Source organism: Centropristis striata, chromosome 21, assembly GCF_030273125.1.
Source record: "Centropristis striata isolate RG_2023a ecotype Rhode Island chromosome 21, C.striata_1.0, whole genome shotgun sequence".
Taxonomy (NCBI): domain Eukaryota; kingdom Metazoa; phylum Chordata; class Actinopteri; order Perciformes; family Serranidae; genus Centropristis; species Centropristis striata.
Window position 1 is genome coordinate 23735081 of NC_081537.1, and position 25292 is coordinate 23760372.

The 25292-nt window shown below is 36.8% G+C and overlaps 1 protein-coding gene across 3 annotated transcripts in view; it reads left to right on the forward strand.

The window, feature by feature from the left end:
- The window catches only part of arhgap27 (Rho GTPase activating protein 27), a 43119-nt gene that overhangs the window by 7575 nt on the left and 10252 nt on the right, over positions 1 to 25292 (forward strand). For 2 of the 3 annotated variants that reach the window (XM_059324964.1, XM_059324965.1), the window contains exons 2-6: positions 17034 to 17489; positions 20848 to 21090; positions 22346 to 22426; positions 22814 to 22930; positions 25126 to 25212. In XM_059324964.1, coding sequence (XP_059180947.1) covers positions 17034 to 17489; positions 20848 to 21090; positions 22346 to 22426; positions 22814 to 22930; positions 25126 to 25212 — 984 coding nt within the window. Of the gene's footprint in view, positions 1 to 9528; positions 9772 to 17033; positions 17490 to 20847; positions 21091 to 22345; positions 22427 to 22813; positions 22931 to 25125; positions 25213 to 25292 lie in introns of those variants that run through there. The other variant, XM_059324966.1, reaches the window with a different exon arrangement.

The following is a 25292-nucleotide window of genomic DNA, read 5'->3' on the forward strand; positions in this document are numbered from 1 at the left end:
TACTTTTACTTCAGAAAGTTTTACTTGTAGTGGAGTAATTCTGCAGGGTGATATTAGTACTTTTACTGAAGTAAGGGATCTGAATACTTCTTCCACTAGCTGTTTGTGGCACCAGTGAGTCTGAACTCTGCAGGAATATCTTGAGCTCCACGAGGGAATATTGAACATCTTTATCAGTATAAAGTTTAGATAAATGCAGAAAGAGGTCCAATATCCCACTGAACTTTTCATTGGTTGGACATTTATTTTGAACATAGATAGATAGATAGATAGATAGATAGATAGATAGATATACTTTATTTATCCCAAGCTGGGATAGGAAAACAAGTAACATTTCCTGTCGGTTGTCAACCATTTGATGCCTCGGTTAAAGGAGTAAGAAGAACTTATTCATTCCCAGCCCTTCTCCATAAATTATTAATAAATTATTAACCCTAATGCTTCCTTATTGATCTGAACTTAGACACTTAGAAAATATTCCTCGTACATATCCTGACGAGAAACAGAAACTAAACACAACTTTTGCAACTAAAGGAAAGTGACCCTCTTGTGCACATGACACTGTGACACTCTGTCATTTCCAGCTGAACAGTCGAAGCTCTTCTTCCTTTATTCTTTATTATAGGAAGCTCAGCGTGACCGAGAGCAGAGTACAGTACAGTAATTCCTCCTGTTCTGCGACAGAGACAGAATTGAATGCCAGGAAACTGCTCCGACAGGTAGTGTGGGTGTCTCGTTAGACCTCTCCGTCTGCTCCACACAACACATCAAGTGTCCATCAAGTGTCAGCATGAGAACAGGTGTTTGTTTCTCACTTCCTGGTCAGGGCGAGCCTTTTAATGTTTGCTGTTCTGTGATCAAACTGGAGAATGTATTTAGCTATTTAAACAGAAAGCTTGGAGATGAATCCAGTCTCAGGTTGAGTTTTTATGACCTGTCTTTCTTTCTGTGTTTCACCTGGACTATATGTTCAGAATGCACCTCCTGTTAACAGTTTGTGCCTCTCATTCAAAACTTACTGAAGTAAAAGTACAAAAGCATCAAAACTTTACTTTACTTAAAGTATCAAAAGTACAATTACTCGTTAGGCAGAATGGACTAATGTTCTAAATATATTATTAATTATTTGTATTTGTGCTTTTACGGAAATTTTCTCATGGTAGAGCTCATTTTAGCTACTTAATATACTGTATAAGTGTAATAACTTTAAATGGATGATGTTTTTAATGTTAAATCTCTAAGTAAAGCTGTCAGCTAAATATAGTGCAGTAAAATGTACAATATTTGCCTCAAAATGTGGTGAAGTAGAAGTATTAAGTTACATAAAATGGAAATAAAAGTACAAGTAGCTCAAAATTATCATGATAATCACAATTTTTAAACTGAATTTAGCACAAAAAAGTCAAATTTTCAAGGTATTTTTGTCTGTAATTCAGTCCTTAAAGTGTTTTTTTAAATAATAAAATGTGTTAGCTTGTTGAGTTTGTTTGAAATGCAAATCAACAAGTATTTTCCAATTATCAAATGTCATTATTATATAATGTTATATATTCTAAAAACATTGGATTATTTGTATTGATGCATTTATATAAGCAGTATTTTAATTTCCTCAAGGTAAAGCTGATTTTAAGTACTTAATATACTGTTAATAAAAATGTGTAATCACTTAAACTAAACTAAAATTATCATGTTTTTCATGTAAAGTATCAAAAGTAAAAGTACTTGTTCAGCAGAATGGACCCACTCCAATATATATATATATATATATATATATATATATATATATATATTTATTTATTTATTTTTATTTTATTGATGACAAAGTATGTATAAGACAATCACTTTACAGGAAGACATTTTTTGATTTTGTTTTGTACAACATCCACCCATGACACAACATAAATGGAGTAAAAAAATAAATAAATAAATGAAATAAAATGAAAAAATAATAATATTACAAATAAATAAATAATAAAAGAAAAATTTAATTAAAGACTATTAAATACATTTTGGGTTATTATTGATGCATTTATGTAAGCAGTGTTTTACTGTTTACTGTCAACTACTTAATATACTATTATCTGATTTAATTTATAAACACAAAACATGTGTTGGTATGTTGTTTTGTGTTAAGTCTCAACCTGAAATGTAACTAGTAACTTACAAGTACAATATATTCTTTTAATGCAGAATTTATTGTTTATTTTTTATATTTTGTAAGCAGCATTTTAACGCTTTAAACAGAAAGCTTCCAGATGAATCCAGTCTAGAGTTTTTACAAGTATCTTTCTTTCTGTGTTTCACCTGGACTGTAATATATGTTCTGAATGAACCTTGTGTTGACAGTTTGTGCCTCCCGTGTTTTAGACTACCATTATATTTGGAGCTAAATGGTCGTTAAACACCATTTAAGGCGGTCCTGACTCCTGATGATCTGCCCAGAATGCTCAAACTCAAATTAACAATCTGTACACATTGCTTGTGCTCATTTGAGTGATTGAACCAGTTTGAATCGTAGTTGGATTTAGCAGCAGATTCTCCTCTCAGTGGACCTGGAAACGGGGCCTGGTGCTCTGGTTCCCAAGTAGCTTCGGGGAGAATGGAGATGATGATGATGATGATGATGATGATGATGATGCTGCACGCCAACATCCTTCTCGGGTTACTCAGACTATACACTTCTGTGCAACACAAATATTCTATTTTTACAGTTTTATATTTTATTTTTATACTCTATTCATCTGACATTCCAGAGTACTAAACTGTGAGTCAATGCAACAGAATTTCATTCAATGTGCATATTTAATGTGTAACTGAATGACAATAAAGTCTGTCTAAGTCTAAATCTAAGTGAGGAAATCCACCCCAAATTAAATTAAAAAAAAAAAAAAACAGTCCATTGCCTGACAGGGTACGATCTCTCTGCAATGGATACAGAAAATATTCACATCTAGTTCACCGACGTCAGTATTTTCGCCTTTTTTGTCCTCCAGTGGCCATACTGGGCTCAATTTTAGGATTATGCTTGAGATACTTGTATCCTATGAAACTAGAAGAATAAGGAATCTATATGCACCAAGTATGTCAGGATCAGTGGTCGGAAGTAACTAAGTACATTTACTCACTGTACTTAAGTATCATCTTGAGGTACTTGTACTTTACCTGAGTTTTTCCATTTTATATAACTTTATACTTCTTACTCTGCTACATTTAACTGACAGTTCTAGTTCCTTTTCACGTCAATATTTAACATAAAAAACAAGATACATTTAAAGTAGACTTTTTTTTTTTTAAATTAAACCTCATAACAGTATATTAACAAGCCCTATGTGGACAACAGTAAAATGCTGCTTGCATGAATGCATCAATAATAATAATCCGATAATATATTTGGAATATATAAAACAATCTGGGTCCATTCTGCACAATGAGTACTTTTACTTTTGCTACTTTAAGTACATTTTGATGCTGATACTTTTGTTCTTTTACATCAGTAAGTTTTGAATGCAGAAGCTTTACTTGCAATTATTAATGTTATGACCCTTTATTCACCATAATAGGTCTCGATTATTGATTGATTAATTAATTAAGTCATGTTTATTAGATATTTTTGACACACAGTGCTCAAATCTTCAGGTTCACAGCTTTCAGATTATGTTCATCACGTGGCATTATTGTTGACCTGCTATCTCCCCCTAAACATCCACTGCCCACAACCACCAATTCTCAATAAAATAAGGACTTGGAATACTGACTGGTTAACTAATATATATCAAGCTTTGTTTCCTATCCAGGGAGCCAGATATGACATATTATGTCCCTGCTCATTTGAAATATGCAGGCAAAATATTTGCACATTGTATGTATGTATGTATGAAAATGGAAAATATTGGAAAGAAACACCAATAGATACCAAAATAACTGATAACAGACTCTATTTCCTCGCTCTGTTAGAGAGGCTGCACTCCAAATCAAATACCTTTTCTCTTTACTTTAATATGTTATGTATACAGCTGCCTTTGCAAAGTATGAACTGTTGCATGAAATATACAAACAACTAGGCCTTAAACCCAAAAATATTTTTTTTCCCATAGACTACCACTGTAGAAGAGATGTCTGTAAAACTGTTAGGACACTTCAAACTGCAAACAAGGTTGAATATTTTTCTTTGTATTTTACATTTTTCATCCATGAAGGTTTAATATTTATAAAAAGAAACTCTACTGCACATATTCAGTGCTGCATACGCCACAGAAGGTAGAAAACGTCTTGGCTGAGCAGTTTTCACTGGACTGAATAGGCGCCTGGGTTCAGTATCCAGCTCTTGTAGTATTTCAAAAGAGCACCTCCCAACTCAATCCTGAGGCATTTTCAGCTGTCGATCATGATGTTGCAGCCCACTTTATAGCATCAAATAACTAATTAAAACCAAACTTAACAGCAAAATGGACACAATGTTGTAAGAACTACGTGAAATGTCAAAAACGGCATTTGGCAGGAATATTTTGATGTGTAGTGTGAGTTTTTAGTTTGGTCCTTCTGCTAAAAGTGAAAGGTGTGGTGTGTTTATGAGCTATTCTGCAGCTCGCCATTTGAGCAATTGAGATGTTTTGGCGTCACTTCATGGAGCTGTCAGGCCGCCCGTCTTCATAATACAGTCAATGGTTTGAATCAGTAACCATGGTCACAACTCTGAGATAATCTTTTATCATGCAATAGATTGAAAATATGTTTATCCAGATGTTTAGTCTTTTTGTGTTGAGTTTGTGTTGTTAAACGAGCCTCTTGGTTTTTATTTCTCTGTAAAACTGATGTGCAGCTCTGTGACTCAGATGTGCTGCTACTACATGAGAGGCCCAGCCTTGGGCTGAAGCAGGCTGAAAAGTATATTTCAGAAATGTGTTTATAAACAATATAATTATTGGGTACAGGAGTATGAAGTGGCGCTCACACCCTGCATGCAAAGCAAGAAAAGAGTCTACATTTTTCTGCACATTTTCTTGTCTTTTGTCTCTTGGACAACTTGCAGTATTGATCTTCAAAGTCGTGTAAATATCTGCTGAAGGTCATCTTTGTCAGGAGTTGCATGAGTCATATTCACGAGAATGTCTCTGCTTCAAAATGTCTTTGTTGTGACGTGATTGATAACCGTGATGCTGTCGTTCAGCACATCCTACTTCTGAATACAGTGCTTTGCTGCAGATGTTACTGAAGTTCTGAAGAGTCCAGTTTGTTTGCATGCAGACTGTTGATGTCTATGTGCACCTGCCAGAGGTGGGACCAAGTCATTGTTTTGCAAGTCACAAGTAAGTCTCAAGTCTTTGCCCTCAAGTCTCATGTCAAGTCCCAAGTCCTACAGTTTGTGTTTCGAATCCTTTCGAGTCCTTTTAACAACAGAGTGGTAATATCATGTATGCTTTTAAAATCTGTATTTATTTATCAAAACTTGCAACTTGCAAGAACATTCTTCAAACACATTTGAAAAAACAAACAAGTGCATAGCAAACATGTTGCACTAAAACTAGTTCCACAGCAGTTTCTGTGTCATCTCATATTGTCTGTGTCTGTTTTTTCGAACTAATTTAACAATGCTTCTAGCAAAGTTACTTAGCCGCGAAGCTAGCGTTAGCGTTCATTCAAAATATACCGTTCTTTGTTTAAATGTCGGACAAAGTTGGAAGTTGTTGTGTCTCCGTCTGTAATCTTCGACCCGCATGTTTTGCAGACTGCAAGACCACTTCTTAGTTTTTATACCCAAACAAAACTATCTTTGGATCATTTTTGCCAACGGGCGCCGTTTTAAGACAGTTCTTCTTCATTGGTTGTCCTGCAGTTTGATTGGATGGATGCTGTCGGATCAAAATAACGTGGATCGAATTTGATTTGATGTTGTGCCGACAGAACACGTCAGACACACATCGAGAGACTCAAACATCTACACTAAGACAGATCGAACGGTCCTTAGTAACAGACTTTTTAATCTTTGGGTTTTGGGGAAAGTAGCAACTCTTTTCAAGTCAAAAGGCTCAAGTCCAAGCGAAGTCACAAGTTATTTTGTCAAGTTGAGTCAAAAGTCATCAAATTCATGACTCGAGTCCAAGTCATGTTACTGGAGTCCACCACCAGCTAAATGTCAAGGTGGCACTGTTGCAGTAGGAGGTAGTTTCCATTAAGAGTTGTGTCAGAGAGCATTGCAACAGCTGGTACGTCTATATTTCCCCTCCTACACAGAAACACTTCACCTACAGAGATCGAGTGGGAGAAACAACAACATCAGCAGCAGGTTTCAGGCAGAATCTGGCCTGAAGTGCACAGATAAGGGCGTGATAAGCTGATGGATTCCACATTAGGCATTTCTGGAGTTCTCCTGGATTCTGGGCACTGAGGAGTGTGATGTAAGAGGAGGTGGAGCCACATTGATTCAATAGCTCAACTGTGTTTGCTTTGTGGCGTGATTTGGGCCCCAATTTGGCTCTCCATTGTCTGATTGGATGAGCGCTAATGTGGTTAAGTAATCGGGCAGATTGCTGCTTCATGCATTGCTGAGGGCAGAGAGTTGTCTGCATGGAAATCCTGCTGGAAAACATCCATCAAGGTCTGCAGGCAGTCGCTTAAGAGTAGAGTTATTAAAAATCCATCGGTGTAGAAACAGTTTGTCGTAGCAGACAACACTGCAGTGATTTGTTTCTTTTTACAAATATAAAACCTTCATGGATGAAAGATTTATACTAGAAAAAGAAATATTCAACTTTGTTTGCAGTTTGAAGTGTCCTAACAGTTTAACAGACATCTCTTACAATGGTGGTCAATGGGAAAAATGATTGTTGGGTTTATTTGTTACATATTGCATTAAACAGTACACAACGTAGTAGACACTTTTAATAACAGTAAATCAAAGAAAAGCACAAAACTATTACTTTTACTGTCATAAATTGTAGGAAACACACCCTTTTGCTTTGCAACATTTTCATTTAACGTTAATGGAGAAATACCATGATGACACAATGACACAATTACCCTAAAAATAATGGGAATATTCAGCCTAAATTACAGTTTTTGATAATATTAACATTTAAATACAGTGAAGTCCTGGCAGTCACAGCTGCCCGTATTTTACCGTAAATTAAATAGATTATTTTTTACAGTGTAGATACTTTGCAAAGGCAGCTGGAGAACATACTAAAGTAAAGAGAAAAAGTGTGCAACTTGGAACGCAGCCTCTCTGTTATCAGTTATATTGGTGTCTGTTGGTGTTTCTTACCAATATTTTCCATTTTCATTCAAATATATATTTTGCCTGCATATTCCAAATGAGTGAGGGCATAATATGTCATATTATGAGATATTAGTTAACCAGTTGGTATCCCAAGTCCTTTTTTTTTTAATTTTTTAGATTTGGTGGTTGTGGGCAGTGGATGTTTAGGGGAAGATAGCAGGACAACAATAAATGCCAGAATAGGTGTACATCATCTGAAAGCTGTGAACCTGAGATTAATTTGAATTGTGTGTCAAGGTGTTCTGGTCAAAAATATCTGCAGGCAGTCGCTTAAAAGTAGCGTTATTAAAACTCAATTGGTGCACAAACAGTTTTTCATAGCAGACGACACTGCAGTCAGACTCAACAGATTCTTTTCAAGGTTTTTCCGAGGCCCATTTGACTGGCAAACTATCCTCTGTCCAAGGCACTTAATGTGAAAATGGTCCAGGAAGCATTGATTCACCACAGCCCTGACACACACTTCAAGCTTTGAAACCAGTCGACAGGCTTTGATGTCGCAGCGTGCGTTACCCACAAGCCTCACGCCTAAAATGAGACTGACCCGAGCTCCATTAACTTCTACAAAAACAGCCACAAAGTGCTGTCTGTTTTTTGCCCCATGTAGAAGGAAGTGATGGTTGAACAATTGGCCTTGAAACTTGACTTCCTGTTTTAAAGCCTTGTGGACTCTGCAGTTTTTAGACAACATGATGTCTCATCTGAAGCAGCGCTCCCATATTACTGTGGGAAATTATTGCTTCCCTTTTCTTCCCATTATTGGCTGAGTGACCTACTGTAGTACTGCAGGGTCACATACTGAACACACAGAGCTGCTGCTGCTGCTGCTGCACATGGACATGATAACATGGTCCTGTTTTAGCTCCTTTCTTCTGTTATTACCCAAAAGTAAAAGGTATGCAGAGACACTACAGGTGAATATATACATATCTCTGATAAACTTCCCCAGTTGATAACTCACATTACATTGGCTTTTTATTTTGTATTAAAAGTTTTCAGAAATGTTCTGTTTAAATATGCAAATCAGGCATTTTCTAGTTAAATATGTGCTTTGGATAAGTTCAAAATTCTTGTTTCATTTCTTGACATATTAGAGTTATACAGACGGAATCAGATAATACTGCCAACAGCCACTAAAATTTTTTTTTTTCAGGAATTTAATATCAAATAAATCATGAAAGTAATGATATATGAGCAAACCGCTCTGTAAAATACTTCAGATTATAGACAGTAATTAGACTGAAAAGTTTGGTCTATGTAAGTGCTGCTGGTGTTTAGATTTCTGCCTCAAATTATGAGAAAAAAGTAATTTTGAGAAAATTCCAAATTATATGGACTTTAGAAGATATATCTTTAGATACAATACATTTATATATATATATATATATATTTTTTTTTTTTTCTTCAATTTAACACATATATATATATATATATATATATATATATATATATATATATATCATTTTATTCCTTTTTAAAATTTTCCAAATTTTTTCTGTTACAGGTTTTTATTTTTATTTATTTATTTATTTATTTATAATTTTGCTATAAATAACATATTTGATATATATATATATATATATATTTTTTTTTTTTTTTTTTTTTTTTTTTTTTTTTTTTTTTTTTTTACAATTTATGTATTATAATTTTATTTTTTAATTTTTTTGTATTACATGTTATTATTTTTTATTCATTTATTTATTTGTTTTTGTAAAAATGACACAAATAGACAAAGTTACAGTAAACACACACCATAATGTGTGGTGTTGATGTTTTTCTTATACTCTGAAAGAACACGTGTCATGGAAACAAACCAGCCCAGTGCATGAAAAAACCTGAAACATTTGTTTCCATGCAGACAATTCTTCTATCATATGGGCTCACAAGCAGGAAGTAGGTTGAAGTGACCTGCAGAGTTCATGCTGCTCCCTCTATCTCAGCCTCTTCTGTTGCTGTTTTCATTGTCTCTGTCGCACACAGACAGTTACCCTCTACCCCCCTGCCCTGTGCACAGGAATTCATGCATACGAACACACAAACACAGCCACTCACACACACACACACACACACACACACACACACACACACACACACACACTAACCCTGCCTCACACACTCACACACTTACACACACACACACACACACACACACTCTCACCCTGCCTCACACACACACACACACACACACACACACACACACAGTCCCTTCCTGCTGCTATTGTAACAGAGCTCACAGTTCTCCTTTCTATCTGGGCTGAACTCTCACAGCTGCTGCAGAGGAGGATGTGTGGCTGAGGGTGTGCGCTTGAATCCGCCTCTCTCTCCCATCATAAGTTGATTAAAACGCGGTCACACGCTTTTAGTCCCGAGTCCGTCTGTATATTTGGATTTATGGCTCCTCTGAGCAGACCGGTGTAAGCATGGTGGACATGTACTCCAGGGCTTGGTCGAGTCACGGGGCCCAGCGGGGCTTGACTCTGCCCGTGGGTCCTCAGGTAGGTCATCACAGCTTTTACTGCCCCGTTGTAAAAATATCAATCTCAGCGGGCAGCGTGTTTAAAATGTTTATATCTTTTGATGACAGTCTCGCTTCCTGCTTTGCGTAAACATGCCACCCCTGCACTTGTTTCCTTTCCTGTAATGAGTAAAAAAGTGTCACAAACAGAGCTGACAGAGCGGATCACTGCTGCACAGCTCACACACCGTGACTGTTGGTTTAAGCTTTAGGTTTAGATGTTAAAGAACGCTTTTGTGTGTTAAAAATGGGCTCAAAAATGTCCTTTTTATCTGGCAGCAGCCGTGAGAAACTCTGGTCTGAATTTGACGGTTTCGCTTGATGACGATGAGTTTTGAAATTAGTTGTTGGGAACACAAGCAACTCTTCCAGAGAACAAGTGTTGTGATGTGCAGTGTGAGTCAGAAAAACACTACCTGCTGTTTGTCATTCTGAGGAAAAACAAAACTTTCTTTTTCCTGCACAGTTTTGTACTTTATGATCATTTTAGGAAGTTCACTCATTCACTTATACACTAAGATAAGATAAGATAAGATAAGAGAGATCAGACTTTATAAATGTACATTTATTTGTCATATGATGGTAAATGGACCTGCACTTATATAACGCTTTTCTAGTCGCTTTGCGACCACTCAAAGCGCTTTACACTACAGACTGCGCTCATTCACCCTTTCACACACACATTCATACTGGTGGCAGAGGCTACCCTAAACGGTCCCACCTGCCACCATTGGGAATTCATTCACACACCGATGAACGCAGCATCGGGAGCAATTTGGGGTTCAGTATCTTGCTCAAGGATACTTCGGCATGTAGGCTGCGACGGTCAGGGATCGAACCACCAACCCTTCGGTTGGGGGCCAACCGACTCTACCAACTGAGCGTTTTTTTCCTGAGAGTACTTTGCATTCTACAGAAAATGCACATTGGACAAAATATATTTTAGCGGGTTAAATAGGTTGTTGCATGTAGTAGCATGAGCATTCATTCATTCATTACCATTAACATTAGCATTCGGGTTGCGGGTCACTGGAGCCGATCCCAGCTGACATTGGGCGAGAGGCGGGGTACATCCTGGACAGGTCGCCAGACTATCGCAGGGCTAACACATAGAGACAGACAATCACGATCTCATCCACACCTACGGGCAATTTAGAGTCACCAATTAAACCTAAGTGCATGTTTTTGGACTGTGGGAGGAAGCCGGAGCGTGCTAACCACTACACCACCGTGTAGCCCTTAGCATGAACATCAATATTTAAATATATGCACAGTATGTAGTGTGTGGTATTTGAATATAGAAGGCCTAATATAGACATAATGTGGTCAGATGTGAACAGAGATAGTGCAAATAGATTTTAACTGGTGTAGAGGCAGTGGTGGGAGAATTGTTTGGATGCGTTTATCAGTAAAAGCATCAATGCATTAGTTTAGAGATACATCCAGGAGTAAAAACACACAAATATCATCAGCAGGATAGAGCTGGTAAAGTGCTCCTGCAGAGTGGTTTGTTATGCATGACATTATTAGATTTATACTTACAGAAATATATGAGCAAGTGACATGCAGCTAATCGAGGTGAAGCTCTGTAATATGGAAAAAATCAAATATCATGGTATTTTTTTTACATTTTTACATTACATGTCATTTAGCAGACGCTTTTGTCCAAAGCGACTTACAATAAGTGCATTCAACGTGATGGTACTAGACACAGTACATAACTTCAAGAGCTAACTGTCATTGCTAAAGGAGTGCTATATGTTAAAGAAGAAAAGAATAAGAGCTTTTTTTATTTTATTTTATTTTATTTTTTTAAATATATATGTTAGGTGACCATGACTTAACTGAGGTATTGTTGGAAGAGATAGGTAATTTTGACCATTTTTTGACCATTAGTGCGTTTACACAATTAAATTTTGATAGCTTATCATCAGTAATTTGGATATTTTTGGGGTAAATGCAAAAAATAGAACCTCTAGAACAGTCTGGTAAGTTCATAAAATATAACATGACTGTAATGCAGCTGTTAATTTCTGGCTTAAATTATGCTATATACTATTAAAAAATAGTTTTTATAAAATGGCCTTTTGCAAAATATATGGACTTTAGAAGATACATCTTTAGACACAATACTTTTTAAAAATATAAATATATATTTTTTCAATATTTTTTATATATATTTGTTATTTTTATATATTTTTTTATTCCTATTTTATTATATATATATAAAATGTTAACTATTTTTTCATGATTTATTTTTTTCACAATTGTTTTGTATCATATGTTTTTATTTTTATTTATTTGTTTATAAAAAAAATAATAAATTGTATTTTATAAAATATTGTGCTTTTTTATGTAAAATCTTGATATGCATCAAGTAAATACAGCTGAAGAATATATGTAGTGGCGTAAAAACTACAGTATTTTCTTCTGAAAGTAGCAGAGTAGAAGCGAAGTATAAAGTAGTATAATATTATGTAAATGTCCTCTGACTGAAGGCTGGTCAAAGGCATTCCCATTGATGGTGTCTTATTAAAAATTTGCATCATGTTGGTTGATGAGGTCTGGTTTTTCTTTGGGGGCATTCCAGCGTGGCTATTTCAGAGATCGATGCCGCAGCTCTTTCATTTCCTCTGTCTGTCTCTGTGCACTCGTGTCATGTTGTTGGGAATCAATGTGTTTAGGGGTCAGCTGTCTGGCTGTCCACATCGACTGCCTCGTGGTTAGATCGCAATCAATAATGAAGCAAAGTCAGCAAAGTGATCACATTGAATGGACAGATAAAAACACACAGCTGATCATGAAATCCATAATGCAGAAATAGTTTTCTCCTCTTATGTAAGAAGGTTTATTCATGTTAACCACTTCTATCATTATCTCCCAAGCCCTGCAGCCAAACACCAGCATTCAAAGCTTACTTAAAGGGATACATTTGCCACTTTTAATCTCATAAATCTGCTACTTTTTTGTCTCATAGATTTGCGACATTTAATCTCATAAATTTGCTACTTTTTTTACGTAGGTTTGCCACATTTTATTCTCATAAATCTGTTACTTTTTTCTAGTATATTTGCCACCTTTAATCTCATAAATCTGCTACTTTTTGTTCTTAGATTTACCACTCTTAATCTCATAAATTTGCCACAATTTTCTCATGAATTTGCCTTTTCTCCTCTTATGTAAGAAGGTTTATTCATGTTAACCACTTCTGTCTTTATCTCCTGAGCTCTGCAGCCAAATGCCAGCATTCAAAAGGTTACATAAAGGGACAGTTTGGGTCTTTTGAAGTGATTTAATTTAAGCAAAATGTATATTAGCCCCCTGAAAAACTCAATATCAGTTGAAGTGTGTGCTATTTGTAGAATATTTTCACCTGTATACCTTGCTGTGAGACAGCCCAGATGTCGTTCTGTGCTCTGGTCAAAAACCACCAGACTCAAAAATAGTAATTTTCACCTCGCAGCACATAAATTGCTCATCTACTTTTGCCTCAACGAGTTATGTCTGTTCTATTGGGTGACTTCTGTGTGTTTAAATGGTTAGTTTACATTCACCAAAGTCAGAAAATAACAGAAAATGACTAAGTAATACAGGCAACAGTAGACCAGCAACTTCTGTGTTCTATGAGTTAAAATGACTGTTTTGTCAATGGAGTCTGGCCAGCACGGATAAACTTAAACAAGGCTGTCTGACAGCATACACAAACTTTTTTTGTAGGTGGTGAAGATATGTTTAGCTGTTGCCCCAGTCCACCACAGCAGCACACTGTTTAGTTTTTAGTACTCACTGACACACTGAATATGGAAAAGATCCTCATACAAACCCACTTCAAAACATCAAAACTATCCATTGAAGTTCATGCACTAGTAGTATTACTTTCTAAATATATCTAAAGAATCAAAAGTGAAAGTACTTGTGCGTTTAATGGTTCCCTTTTAAATCCAAATCCAACTTCCAAATTTTGACTATTTGGCAGTTTAATCGGCAACTTCCCTCAGCTCATGAAGGCATGTTGGTCTCTAATTTCATCCTAAGAAACATTTTCTTCCAAAGACAAGGGAACATTTTCTGTCACTGCAGTAACAATATTGTACAACAGCGTATTAGGGCCAAGTATGAAAAAAAAAAAAAAATTTACGGATCTGGGGGAGGAGGGTAATATTTCGACAAAAAAGTCAAATTAAGTGGCAAATCTATGAGAGAAAAAAGTCACAGTTTTGTGACACAGTTTTTTTTTCCTCATAAATTTGCTACGTTTTTTTTCTCCTAGATTTGCCACTTTTAAATTTATAAATCTGCCACATTTTTCGTTTAGATTTGCCACTTTTAATCTCATAAATCTGCTACTTTTTTCTCGTAGATTTGCCACTTTTTATCTCATAAATTTGCCATTTTTTTCTCGTCGATTTGCAACTTTTTTATCTCATAAATTTGCAACTTTTTTTCATAGATTTGCCACTTTTAATGTCATAAATTTGCCAAATTTAATCTCATAAATCTGCTACTTTTTTTTCTCCTAGATTTGCCACTTTTAATCTAATAAATTTGCCACTTTTTTCTCGAAAAATCCCCCTTAGAGTTAAAGGATGCAATTGCACATTTTGAAAGCTTAAAAAGGTGATTTCTCTGCACTAAAAAGTACAATATTTGCATTTAAATTGTATTTTGTATAGGTATGGATGAAATACTCACTTGAAGTACTTCTAAATATACTTTAATACAGTGCAGGAGGAAATGTACGTAAGTTTACGCTACGTCTTTAACATGTTCCTTCTTTATATCACTGCACATTTAGCATTAGAGTCATGCAGCACAGACACACGCAGCTCTCAGGCCTCGGTAAATATAGATCATTAGATGAGCTGAACGATGCAGTGGTAGACAAGAGGTAGTTAGAGTCGTCTGTCTCTGTGCCACCATGAAGGCGTATGAGAGACTCTGCAGGAGTCTCACGTCGAGGAAGAGTCGCCTCGGTGAAGCACAGGTGAGAAAAGAATAACTTAAATAGACAGATAATGTTGTTTTGATGCAGCCGGGGTTCATTTCCAGCGTAGCAGTGACGCTTTTGATTGCGTCACAGTTTCCTGAGAGCGCTGAGGACAGAGACGGCCTTTCATCACACTGTCAGTTTCACTCCAAATTTGTTGCTCTTTAAACAAATTATTTGTGACGATCGGGGCCATTTTGCATATCATGTGTAGCCCTGTTCATGAGAGTAACATGAAACAGAGGTTTCTGCAGCTTCCCTCTTATTGTGATCGTCAGAAACTGAAAACACAGTTTGTACCAGAACAATAAAAAGCTGAAATAGTCAGTAGTGAGGTGAGACAAAGCCTGGGGGACTGTGGTTAACCTAGTTTTTATTCCTCTTCAGCTGTCACACTCAAGGGGTTCGGCAGTTAATCTCTTTTTTTAAAACATTTTTGTTAACCATTCATTGTGGCTATTTTAGCTCCACAGACTGGCACACACTGGTTCTCCAGCTCTGCCTGATCCTGAGGACGTCGTTTTAACTCAGAACATTCACCTCCTGTGAGTGTGTGTGGGGTGTTTTTAAAAGGAGACTACAATTAGGTAATGATCATTATAGCGGGTGGAACGCCTCTGTGGTGGCTGTGTGTGTGTTTTTTTCAGCTGTGGGCTACTTCCTGTGCTCTGGTGCTCTGTAGAGATGCGGAAGGATGATTTATTAAGAGCTCTGCTGTAGAGAGAGAGCAGTGAGCTGGAGGAGGGGACTCGACACAGTTTCATTCTTGTGAAGACAAAAGTACACCAAACACTGGCAGGTGCAAGCTTTTTCTTGGTTTGTGGACTCTCATTTTGATTATAAGAACTGGATATCAGACCCAGAAACGGCACATTTCCCATTTAATCCAATGAAAACGATTTGCCTGACACATACCAAAACACATATTTGGCCTTTTGGGTTTACTGATCCTGACTGCAAGTTCCTGCATGGTAGACTTAATTGTAACCAATTTCTTCAAGCTTTCATATCTTTCCAACATTTCACTGGTATGTGACAGTATTTGTGTGTGTGCTGATCAGCAGCTCTGTCGTCCTTTTGAGGCAGTCAACTAATTAATTATCATTAACCGCTTATCCGCAGTTGGGTCGCAGTTGGGTCGCGGGGGCCTGTAGCCGATCCCAGCTGACTTTCCAGACTACCACAGGGCAGACACGTAGAGGCAAACAACGCCATGCACGCTCTCATTCAATCCTATGGACAGGCAAACGTGCAAACTCCACACAGAAGAGCTGCAGGCTGGAGACGAACCTCTTGCTGTGAGGCAAGAGTGGGAGCCACTACACCACCGTGTAGACCTGCAGTTACTTCAATTTGAAAAATAAAATGATGAAATTAGCCCCAAAGCAGAGTGGTCCCTGTTGACTAGCTCACCTTTATAAATACCTGGCTGTAATGTAGTACAACCCAAGTCTACTGCGAGGCTCAGAAATGTATAGATAGATAGATAGATAGATATACTTACTTAGATATACTTTATTGTCAAAAGCTTGACCTTGTTTGCAGTTTGAGGTGTTTTTACAGACGTCTTTACATTGGTGGGATTTTTAGTTGCAATGCCCAGAGTGGCCACTGGGAGGAGTGGGCTGCAAGGCTGAGGGACATCGTCATCGTCGTAGCCCTTTAATACACTGACGGTTGTGAAGCCTTTGAGTTTTTTGAGGCTGTTGCCATCTTGTTTTTTTGGAGCCAGAAGTGAAATAGAAGTGACCATATTTGGACCAAAGGGTGGAGGTAACCCTTCCACTAGCAATATATCCAGTAGAGGACTCAGCTCAGAGTCAAAAGGTCCTGAAAACAACAAGCATGGAGATGTTAGAAGAGGTCGTGATAATGTACCTCTTAATATTTACACTGTGACAGAGTGGACAGAAAATGTTTTACTATCTCCTTCAAAAAGTTCATTTCTTTTTCAAAATGTTTTCCTCCTGTCCTCAGGTCGCTTCTCGCTTGAACCCTTTACTTCACTGCCCACACAGTATCTGTTGGTACTGCTCTGTTTCCTTGATGAGGAAAAATTACACACAGGCTTTAAAATGTTTTTATTTCTGCTGTAACTGAGCATTTTAACAGGGTTTTATAGGGATTGAGTCACTTTTGGAGCCGGCCTCTAGTGGCCATTTGAGGAACTGCATTTGTTGTCTTTTTGCTGCTTGGTTCAACTGGTTTGCAGTAACACCTCTACATGTACTTACATCTTCCTGTTTCTTCCCCAGGTGGAGAATGAGAGTCTCCGGTCAGCCGTGTACGTAAATGTAGCACAACTTCGCAAAAGCATCTCCGAGTCTCCTCCCTCGGCTCCTTCGTCCTACTCTCCTTCCTACCTCGACCCTGAAGGATGGGAGGTGCACGTTGACGAGGAGAGTGGCCAGGAGTACTTCTACCACCCCCCCACGGGGCGCACCACCTGGGACAGCCCCTTCATAGACTCTCCCACAGACCCCGAGCCGCCGTGTTCCCCCTCGCCTCCTCAGTCTCCTGCACTCTCTCCGTCCACCGCGTCGCCCGGCTGGACCTCAGACTGGGAGCAGTTGGTGGATGAGACCAGCGGGCGCCCCTACTTCTACAACGCGATGTCTGGGGAGACGTCCTGGGAGCCTCCAGAGCCGCTGAGCCCGTACCCCACCGTGATGGAGCCCATGAGCGTGCACAGGTTTCACGAGGACGGGCCGGTAAGGATGGCCTGCTGCTCCACTTAGCCTCCCTCTGTCTCCTGTTTTAGCTTCACCCAGGGGAAAGCTGTAAATACAGTCTGCTTTTAATGGGATTACATCTCCTGCACCTACATAGCAGACATTTCCATCAGCAGAGCAGCATGTCTCCAACATTAAAACACATTTGTCCTCATTTTGGATTTATTTCAGACAGTCAGGGGGATTCAGGAGACATCAGGAGGTGGTCGGATGCTTCACTTTATGTTTGATATCTCATTTTATATTTCTCACACACATTAGTCACAATTTGGACAGTTTTCACCTGTTTTCCCTCACAACACAAGCAACAGGTGACCCCCTTTCCTGCCTCTTATTGGCAGACTAAAGACTAAAGGCTGTACAGAAATCTGATCCCTTCATAATTATTATAAACATGTTACTGTAGCACATACAGGGAGGAAAAACACGCTACATGGCCAAAAGTATTTGGACACTTGAAATTTCACACATGAGATGTTTTTCCAGAACAATGTGAGTTAACCTGGCCGCAGAGATTCTTCCTCTTCTGGTCGTTTAGTTTCTGTTTTTATTAATGTGAAGAAAAGCCTTGATGACTGTGGAGGCTAGGTTTAAAAAAGCACTGGAGTTTTTTAAAATTCATAACCACTTTATTTTTCATTAACCTACACATAAACACTACCATAGAGAAAAATATAGAGACAATTAGATTAATAAAGCCAGAGGAAAGCAGTGAAATGTGCCAAAAATCTGTTGTAATGCTTACATTTTTTTAATTTTATTTGTTGATTTTTTCCGCTCATTGTAATTAAAAATATAATAATTTAAAAAAAATAGAAAAAAATATTTATACTATTTATTTAATCAATAAACAATTATGTTTGCACATTCTATGATAAAAAAAAGTATTTGAGTATCTTTAAAATTGCAATTATTATTATATTATAATAATAATAAAAAAGCAGCGGAGAAAATAAACATTTTATTTTACCTGCCCCTTACTAGATAGATAGATAGATAGATAGATAGATAGATAGATAGATAGATAGATAGATAGATAGATAGATAGAAATAGATGGTCTGTCAATTATAGTTTCTTAACACATTTCTTGAAAAAAACAAAATTTATTTACTTTGCTTTATTAACTTTCTTTTTCTTTTTTTATGTCGAACATTATACACATAAACACACAACAACACATTATTCACACTTTAGACAGTTTTCACCTGTTTTCCCTCACAACACAAGCAACAGCTGACCCCCTTTCCTGCCTCTTAATGGCTTTTTTTTAAAAGGAGAAGACTTTGAGGCCATGGAAGGCTGTGACGTATTTATCAAAGTCAGGGAAAAGTCATTGAGCTGTTTCTGGGTCACAGAGGGAAATTATTCATCTGAGACACTTCAGTAAGACGTAGCAACACAAAAGATGAACTGAGGCAAAGACCAGAGTCACTGTTATATATCTATTGAATACAGCAACAGCTTGGAAATGCACTAATTTCCTGTCTTGCCAAAACTTAGATGAGAAGATCGACAACATGTACGTACAGTCATGGAAAAAAATATTAGACCCTTGTTTTCTCTAATTTCTTGTTCATTTTAATGCCTGGTGCAATTAAAGGTACATTTGTTTGGACAAATATAATGATAACAAAAAGAGCTCGTTTTAGGGCTGATATCTAGACATTTTCCATGGTTTTCTTGATAATAACCAAAATCATGATCAAGATCTCAGCTCTAATATTAAACTCTTACCAGCTATTTTTGTTATCATTGTATTTGTCCAAACAAATGTACCTTGTACCAGGCATTAAAATGAACAAGACATTGGAGAAAAATGGTGGTCTAATATATGTTTTTCATGACTGTATGAAGCTATGTTGGCTTAGCTTAGCACAATGACTGGGAACGGAGGGAAACTGCTAGCCTGCCTCTGTCCTGCTGCACCCGGCAAACAAAACCCAGTCTAACCACCAATTGTAATTATTACTCTTCAAATTAAACAGATTAAACAAAACTACATGTTAATTAGTGAGATTTAGAGGATTTGAGTGTCAGGCCAGCTGTTTTCCACACACTGTGCTAAAATAAGCTAAACAACATTTTCATTTTTTGCCGTACAAACATGAGAGAGATCTTGGTCTTCTCATCAAACTTTTGGCAAGAAAGCAAATAAACATGTTTTCCAAAAATGTGGAACTCTTCCTTTCAACAGGAAAGCAGAGAGAGACAAAATAGCTTTTTCTGCTCCAAAATAAAGTCAAATCTGTTTTTAATCAACAAATCTTTGCTTTTCTGTGTGAAATACTGGAGAGTTTTCTTTCCTCCGGACTCAAACTATTAAAATAAAACGAATGGAACATCACTCGTTGCTCACAACTCATAAACACAAATTTCAACCCTTTAACACCCCCAAAATACCCCAGTTTCTATATTCGTATGATGACAAACTCACTGTGCCTGAATTATTTATGCAACAGGACGTTCGTTTCAGAAATGATGACAAACATGTGGAGCTAAAACAATCAATCGATCACTTATAACTATTTATTATGTACACTGTTGCCCATAAAGTTGGAATAATTTTGTTTTCAGACACAATCCTGTTTATTCCTATTGAAATGATCAGTAATCACTTTAGAAGAGACTGATTAACGTTTTGAGAAGATATACAAGAATAAATCACATTGTCTTTGAACAAAAAACAATAATAGGTTTTTGAGCAACAGTTAAGTCGCTGTAAACTGGATTTTTTGGGTTTCAGACATAGTTCAAGACATTTGTAAACATGCCTTGGACAGTAGTGGGTATTTTTAATTTATTTATGACATTTTAGTACCTAATGACTTTAAAGGATTTTTTTTTTTATCTCACTGGCACATCTAAATAAAACACTTTAAAAACATGACATGAGCGTGTCATAAACATGACATGGGATGTGTCATGAACATTAATGACACTTTGAAGTAACATTAATGCTCATGATACTTGTCATGTCATGTTTCTGACAGGCTTGTGTGACTCTTATGTAAGCACCTTCAAAATAAAGTGTTACCATATCTTGCTTAAGTCACAAAGGCATGTTCAAAAAATTGCCTAAGTCATTTATTTCTCTTAAGTTACATAAGTTACACAGTGTTATTACTATGCCAATAGTCATCCTTTGTTACTTCCTTTTTGAGTGAAAAAGTTTTTTGTGTTTCCTGCGAAACTTGAAAAATGAGTCAGGCGATTATTTTAACTGGGTGACGATATATCACATGTTGCTGTTCTCATGTGTTTTATTTAGTTGTGGTTGTGTTTAGTGTTGGTATCTTGCAGGTAGAAGAGAAGTTAACGTGTGTGTTTCCCTCTCAGCCTCCGCTCCCGGAGGAGGACTACCCGTCGGAGGATTACCCTGGTGCTGAAGCTCCGGAGGGCCACGAGGAGCTGCTGGCCGCCGGCCCTCCTCCCACCCTGCCTAAAGAGTTCACGCTCAGCCACCTGAGCCGGACCATCATCCCCCGGGCCAACCTGGACCGCAGCACGCCGGCCGGCTGGAGCCTCAACGTGGAGCCCAACGGGACCTGGGTGTTCACCAACGATCACTCGCCAGAGCAGGTGAGGTTAACCCTCTGGGGTCTGAGACTATTTGCCCTTTATATACCACATAATATTTACTATACTCATGTTTGGTATTTGGTATTTTCTCAGCACAACTTCAACATGATCTGACTATTATTTTTCACTTTAACCCCCTTTATTAACATATTGAGCCCAAAAACACACAAAAATCATGAAATCTGAAATAAAATTTTACTATTTATGACAATAAAAACCACAAATATGCTCAATGAACTGTTTAAGACCTGAAAAATGTTAACATAGGTTACAAATATGAACATATAAAGGTAAAATTTAAATATAATAAAACTATACATAAAAATGACCATAAAAACATGTTTATTTATAGGAACAGTGTTGGATTATTAGACCCCTTTTTCCCATTTTTACAAAATGCCACGCCTGCCTCGTCCCATCCTACTTTTACACTTGAATAAATATTTTGGTACTATCAAATTAAAACGATCATATCTTTGGTTTTACATGACCTCGGAACGTGAAACAAAAAACTGGAGAAGTTCACAGCAGAGCTCCACGTGACCTCGTTTTTTTGTGACGGCGCTTCAAAAAAAGCCATGTTTTCTGAGAGACCTCAGAGAGTTAAAAAAGTTTACAGATGAGATAGCTTTCATTTCAGCCTTTTAACACTAAGATTAACATGAATATTTTACATTTAGAGACATTTTCAGCATGAAAGCAGATTGTTTGAAGCATGCTGATACTTTTAAAATGTAGAATGATGTTAAATAATAAAACAGGTAGCAGAAAAGCATTATGTAACTAATTTACCTCACTTTCTTATTCTTATTACCTCAACTGGATATCCTTTTAATTTAAAAACATTCATTTTTTTACATAATATACAGTCAAAACACTGTATGGGAGAGCAGCTTTTTATATACTGCGAGTCAGGGTGTCGCGATATGATTAAACTAAATTCAATTTTTGATTTAAATATTTGTTTTGTCAGCACTGACAGTTGTGATAGATTACATGATATCAAGTGTGATATAATCAACATATTTTTCTCCACATTGAAGTCTTCTTTTTTATTTTGCTCGATCCTCCTACTATACAACATCATGTTTGTTTTGTAAATTATGGTTGAATCTGGAGTGAAATAGATGATAAAGCAGAGTTTGCTTTACAACTTGTCACAGTCAGGTCAACTGCAGCAGTGAAAATACTTTCAGTTTCTTATTCGGGTGATTTTTCAATCATCTCTAACCAATAAATCTATGTAATGTGACAGTGGATCAAGTCTGTGGACGATCGAGGGCAGACCTACTACTACCTGAGAGACGGCTCCAGGTCCCAGTGGAACCTGCCTGAGGTAAAGATGCTTCACTGCACCGTGACTAAGAGGACAATGTTTATTCCTGAGGCCATTTGTGTCACAGATTCAGCAGAAAAAGTAGCTTCAAATTAATTTTGTCTCGTTTAAAGTGAAACATGTTATGCACTCTGCACATTCTTCACTCGTTCACCATGTTTACACTAGGTGTATATAGTATATTGTATATTGTTAAATGTCTTTTTCTATTAAATTGTTTATTTTTTATCTTTATCTAAAAGGGTAATCATTTTGTGTGCAATTTTTGTGATCGGCTGTAACAAAGAAATGTCCCCGCTGTGGGATTAATAAAGTTGAATCTAATTTAATGTTCTCCCTAAAGAATTGCGATTATTTGACTGAAAGTGAGCTCTCATGTCCCTCCAGGTCCCTGGAGGCCAGTCCAGGATTGAGAACGGTGTCGAGGCGGACAACGCGTCCGTCATCAAGAACTGGAGACACACCATGGGACCGGCTCAGTTCAGCTCAGCCCAGGACGAAGGGGTACACACATACTTTCTCACACTCAGACCTGCAGGGTCATGTAAAGCTGTGTTACACATCCAGGGCGTGTCGGCCGGCTTACACAGAAAGCTTTAGTCAGGCAGAAGTGACGAGGCTGAGCCGACACTCCCAGGTTTTAAACCCTTATTTAGCAAGGCAAATCATCTGCAGAGCTCTCGTGTTTACAGCAACAGCCTGAGGACAGAGCTGCAGGAATCGTACACAAACACTTGGAGTGGCTGAACAGAAATCATCTGATCCCTCAGTAATTATTGTAAACGTGTTACTGTAGAACAGGGATGGGCAACTTAAATGCTGGAGGGGGCCGCAATTTTTCATCGACGCTACCACAGGGCCACATATAGGACCGTGCACTTAATAGAATAGATATGATGAAACTGCAATTTTAAACATGTTTACAGTGCAGTAACTTAACATATTTCATGCTCAAATGCATGTATAACAGTATAAATAGGAATACAAAAGGTTTGAAGCAAAAATAACCACTTACTGTGATTTTTTTTTCAATGCAAGAACAGCAGACCAACATTAATTGTAAGCATTCATTTTGTGCATTTTTACACTGCACTTTTAAGATTCCATGCTCAAATGCATGTAGTGTACTGAGGGCCACTTGAAATGAGGGTGCGGGCTGTATGCGGTCCCCGGGGCCTCCAGTTACCAATCCCTGCTGTAGAACATGCAGGGAGGAAAAACACGCTACATGGCCAAAAGTATGTGGACATGTGAAATTTCCAAACATAATAGAAGTTTTTTCCAGAACAATGTGAGTTAATCTGCTGCTCCACATGAGATTTTATTACCTGGCTGCAGAGATTCTTCCTCTTCTGGTCGTGTAGTTTCTGTTTTTATTAATGTAAAGAAAAGCCTTGATGACTGTGGCAGCTTGGTTTAAAGAAGCACTGCAGTTGAAAAAAAAAAATTTTAACCACTTTTTTTTCATTATTATATATAAAACACATAAACACAACCGTAGAGAAAATAAGTTTATTTTAATTTAATTTTTTGATTTTTTCCAATCAAGGTGATTTAAAAAAAAAAATGAAGTGTGAATGAAGTATTATTATTATTATTGTTAATAATAATAATAATAATAATAATAATAATAATAACAAAAAGAAGTAGAGACAACAAACATTTATTTAACTTTTACTAAGGTTACTAAAAACATAAAGAAAGAAAGAAACTAACTAACTAACTAACCAATAAATAAAAAACAATAGAAATAGTTGTTCTGTCAATTATAGTTTCTTAACAACGAATTCTTAAAAAAATAATTTTTGTAAATCTATCACCACTTACTTTTTCTTTTATGTCGAACATTATACGCATAAACACAAAATTAACAAAAATAGAGAGTAAAGCTAGAGGAAAGCAGCTAAATGTGCCAAAAGTCTGTGGTAATTATTGTTTTTAATTTAATTTGTTGATTTTTTCCACTCATGGTCATGAAAAGAATAATAGGAAAAAGTAGAAAAAACAATTTACAATCAACAAACAATTCTGTTTACACATTCTAATATAAAAAAGTATTTGAGTATCTTTACATTTATTTATTTTATTTAACCTGCCCCTTACTAAATAAATAAATAAACAATAGAAATAGATGGTCTGTCATTTATAGTTTCTTTCTTTTTTTTTTTAAACTTTGTTTATTAAGTTTTTTCACAATAAAACACAGACATACAGGAACACTCAGAACAGAATCCCCACCCCAGAAAGCGAAAACAAATATATAGATAAATAAACAACAATAATAATAATGATTAATAGATGACTCAATCTAAGACAATGTAAGTTAAGTATGCATTTATAGTTTCTTGACAAGGAAAATAATAATAAAAAATAAATTAAAATACTATCAAAAATGTAAGATAAATACATAAAAATGTATAATAATAATAATATTCTTGAAAAAAACACCAAACAAGTAAATTAAGTAACACCCACTAAGGATATAGATTATTTGACAGCTTCATATAATCTAATTATTATCTCTTGAACTGAAAAATATCGAAACAACCTTTTTTCTCGAAATTTACGCCAGAATTAAGAGCTTTTTTTCCCCACAATCACAGCTACTGAAGAGTCTGATCACACATTGTACGATAACTATTAATCGTATCTGGTGATTTTATTCTAATATTCTAATAAACTGTTGTTCTGTTGTGCAGAGGTTCTTCCCGACTCACCGGAGGAACACGTCGGACTACAGCAGCGACAGCAGCAGCACAGGGAACTCTCCGGAGACGCAGCACAACGTGAGTGTGTCCTCTTCTGTCCCGTCTGCTGACACTCGTCTCCTCTCCGTATATCTAAAGGCTGTCCTGTCTCTCTCTGA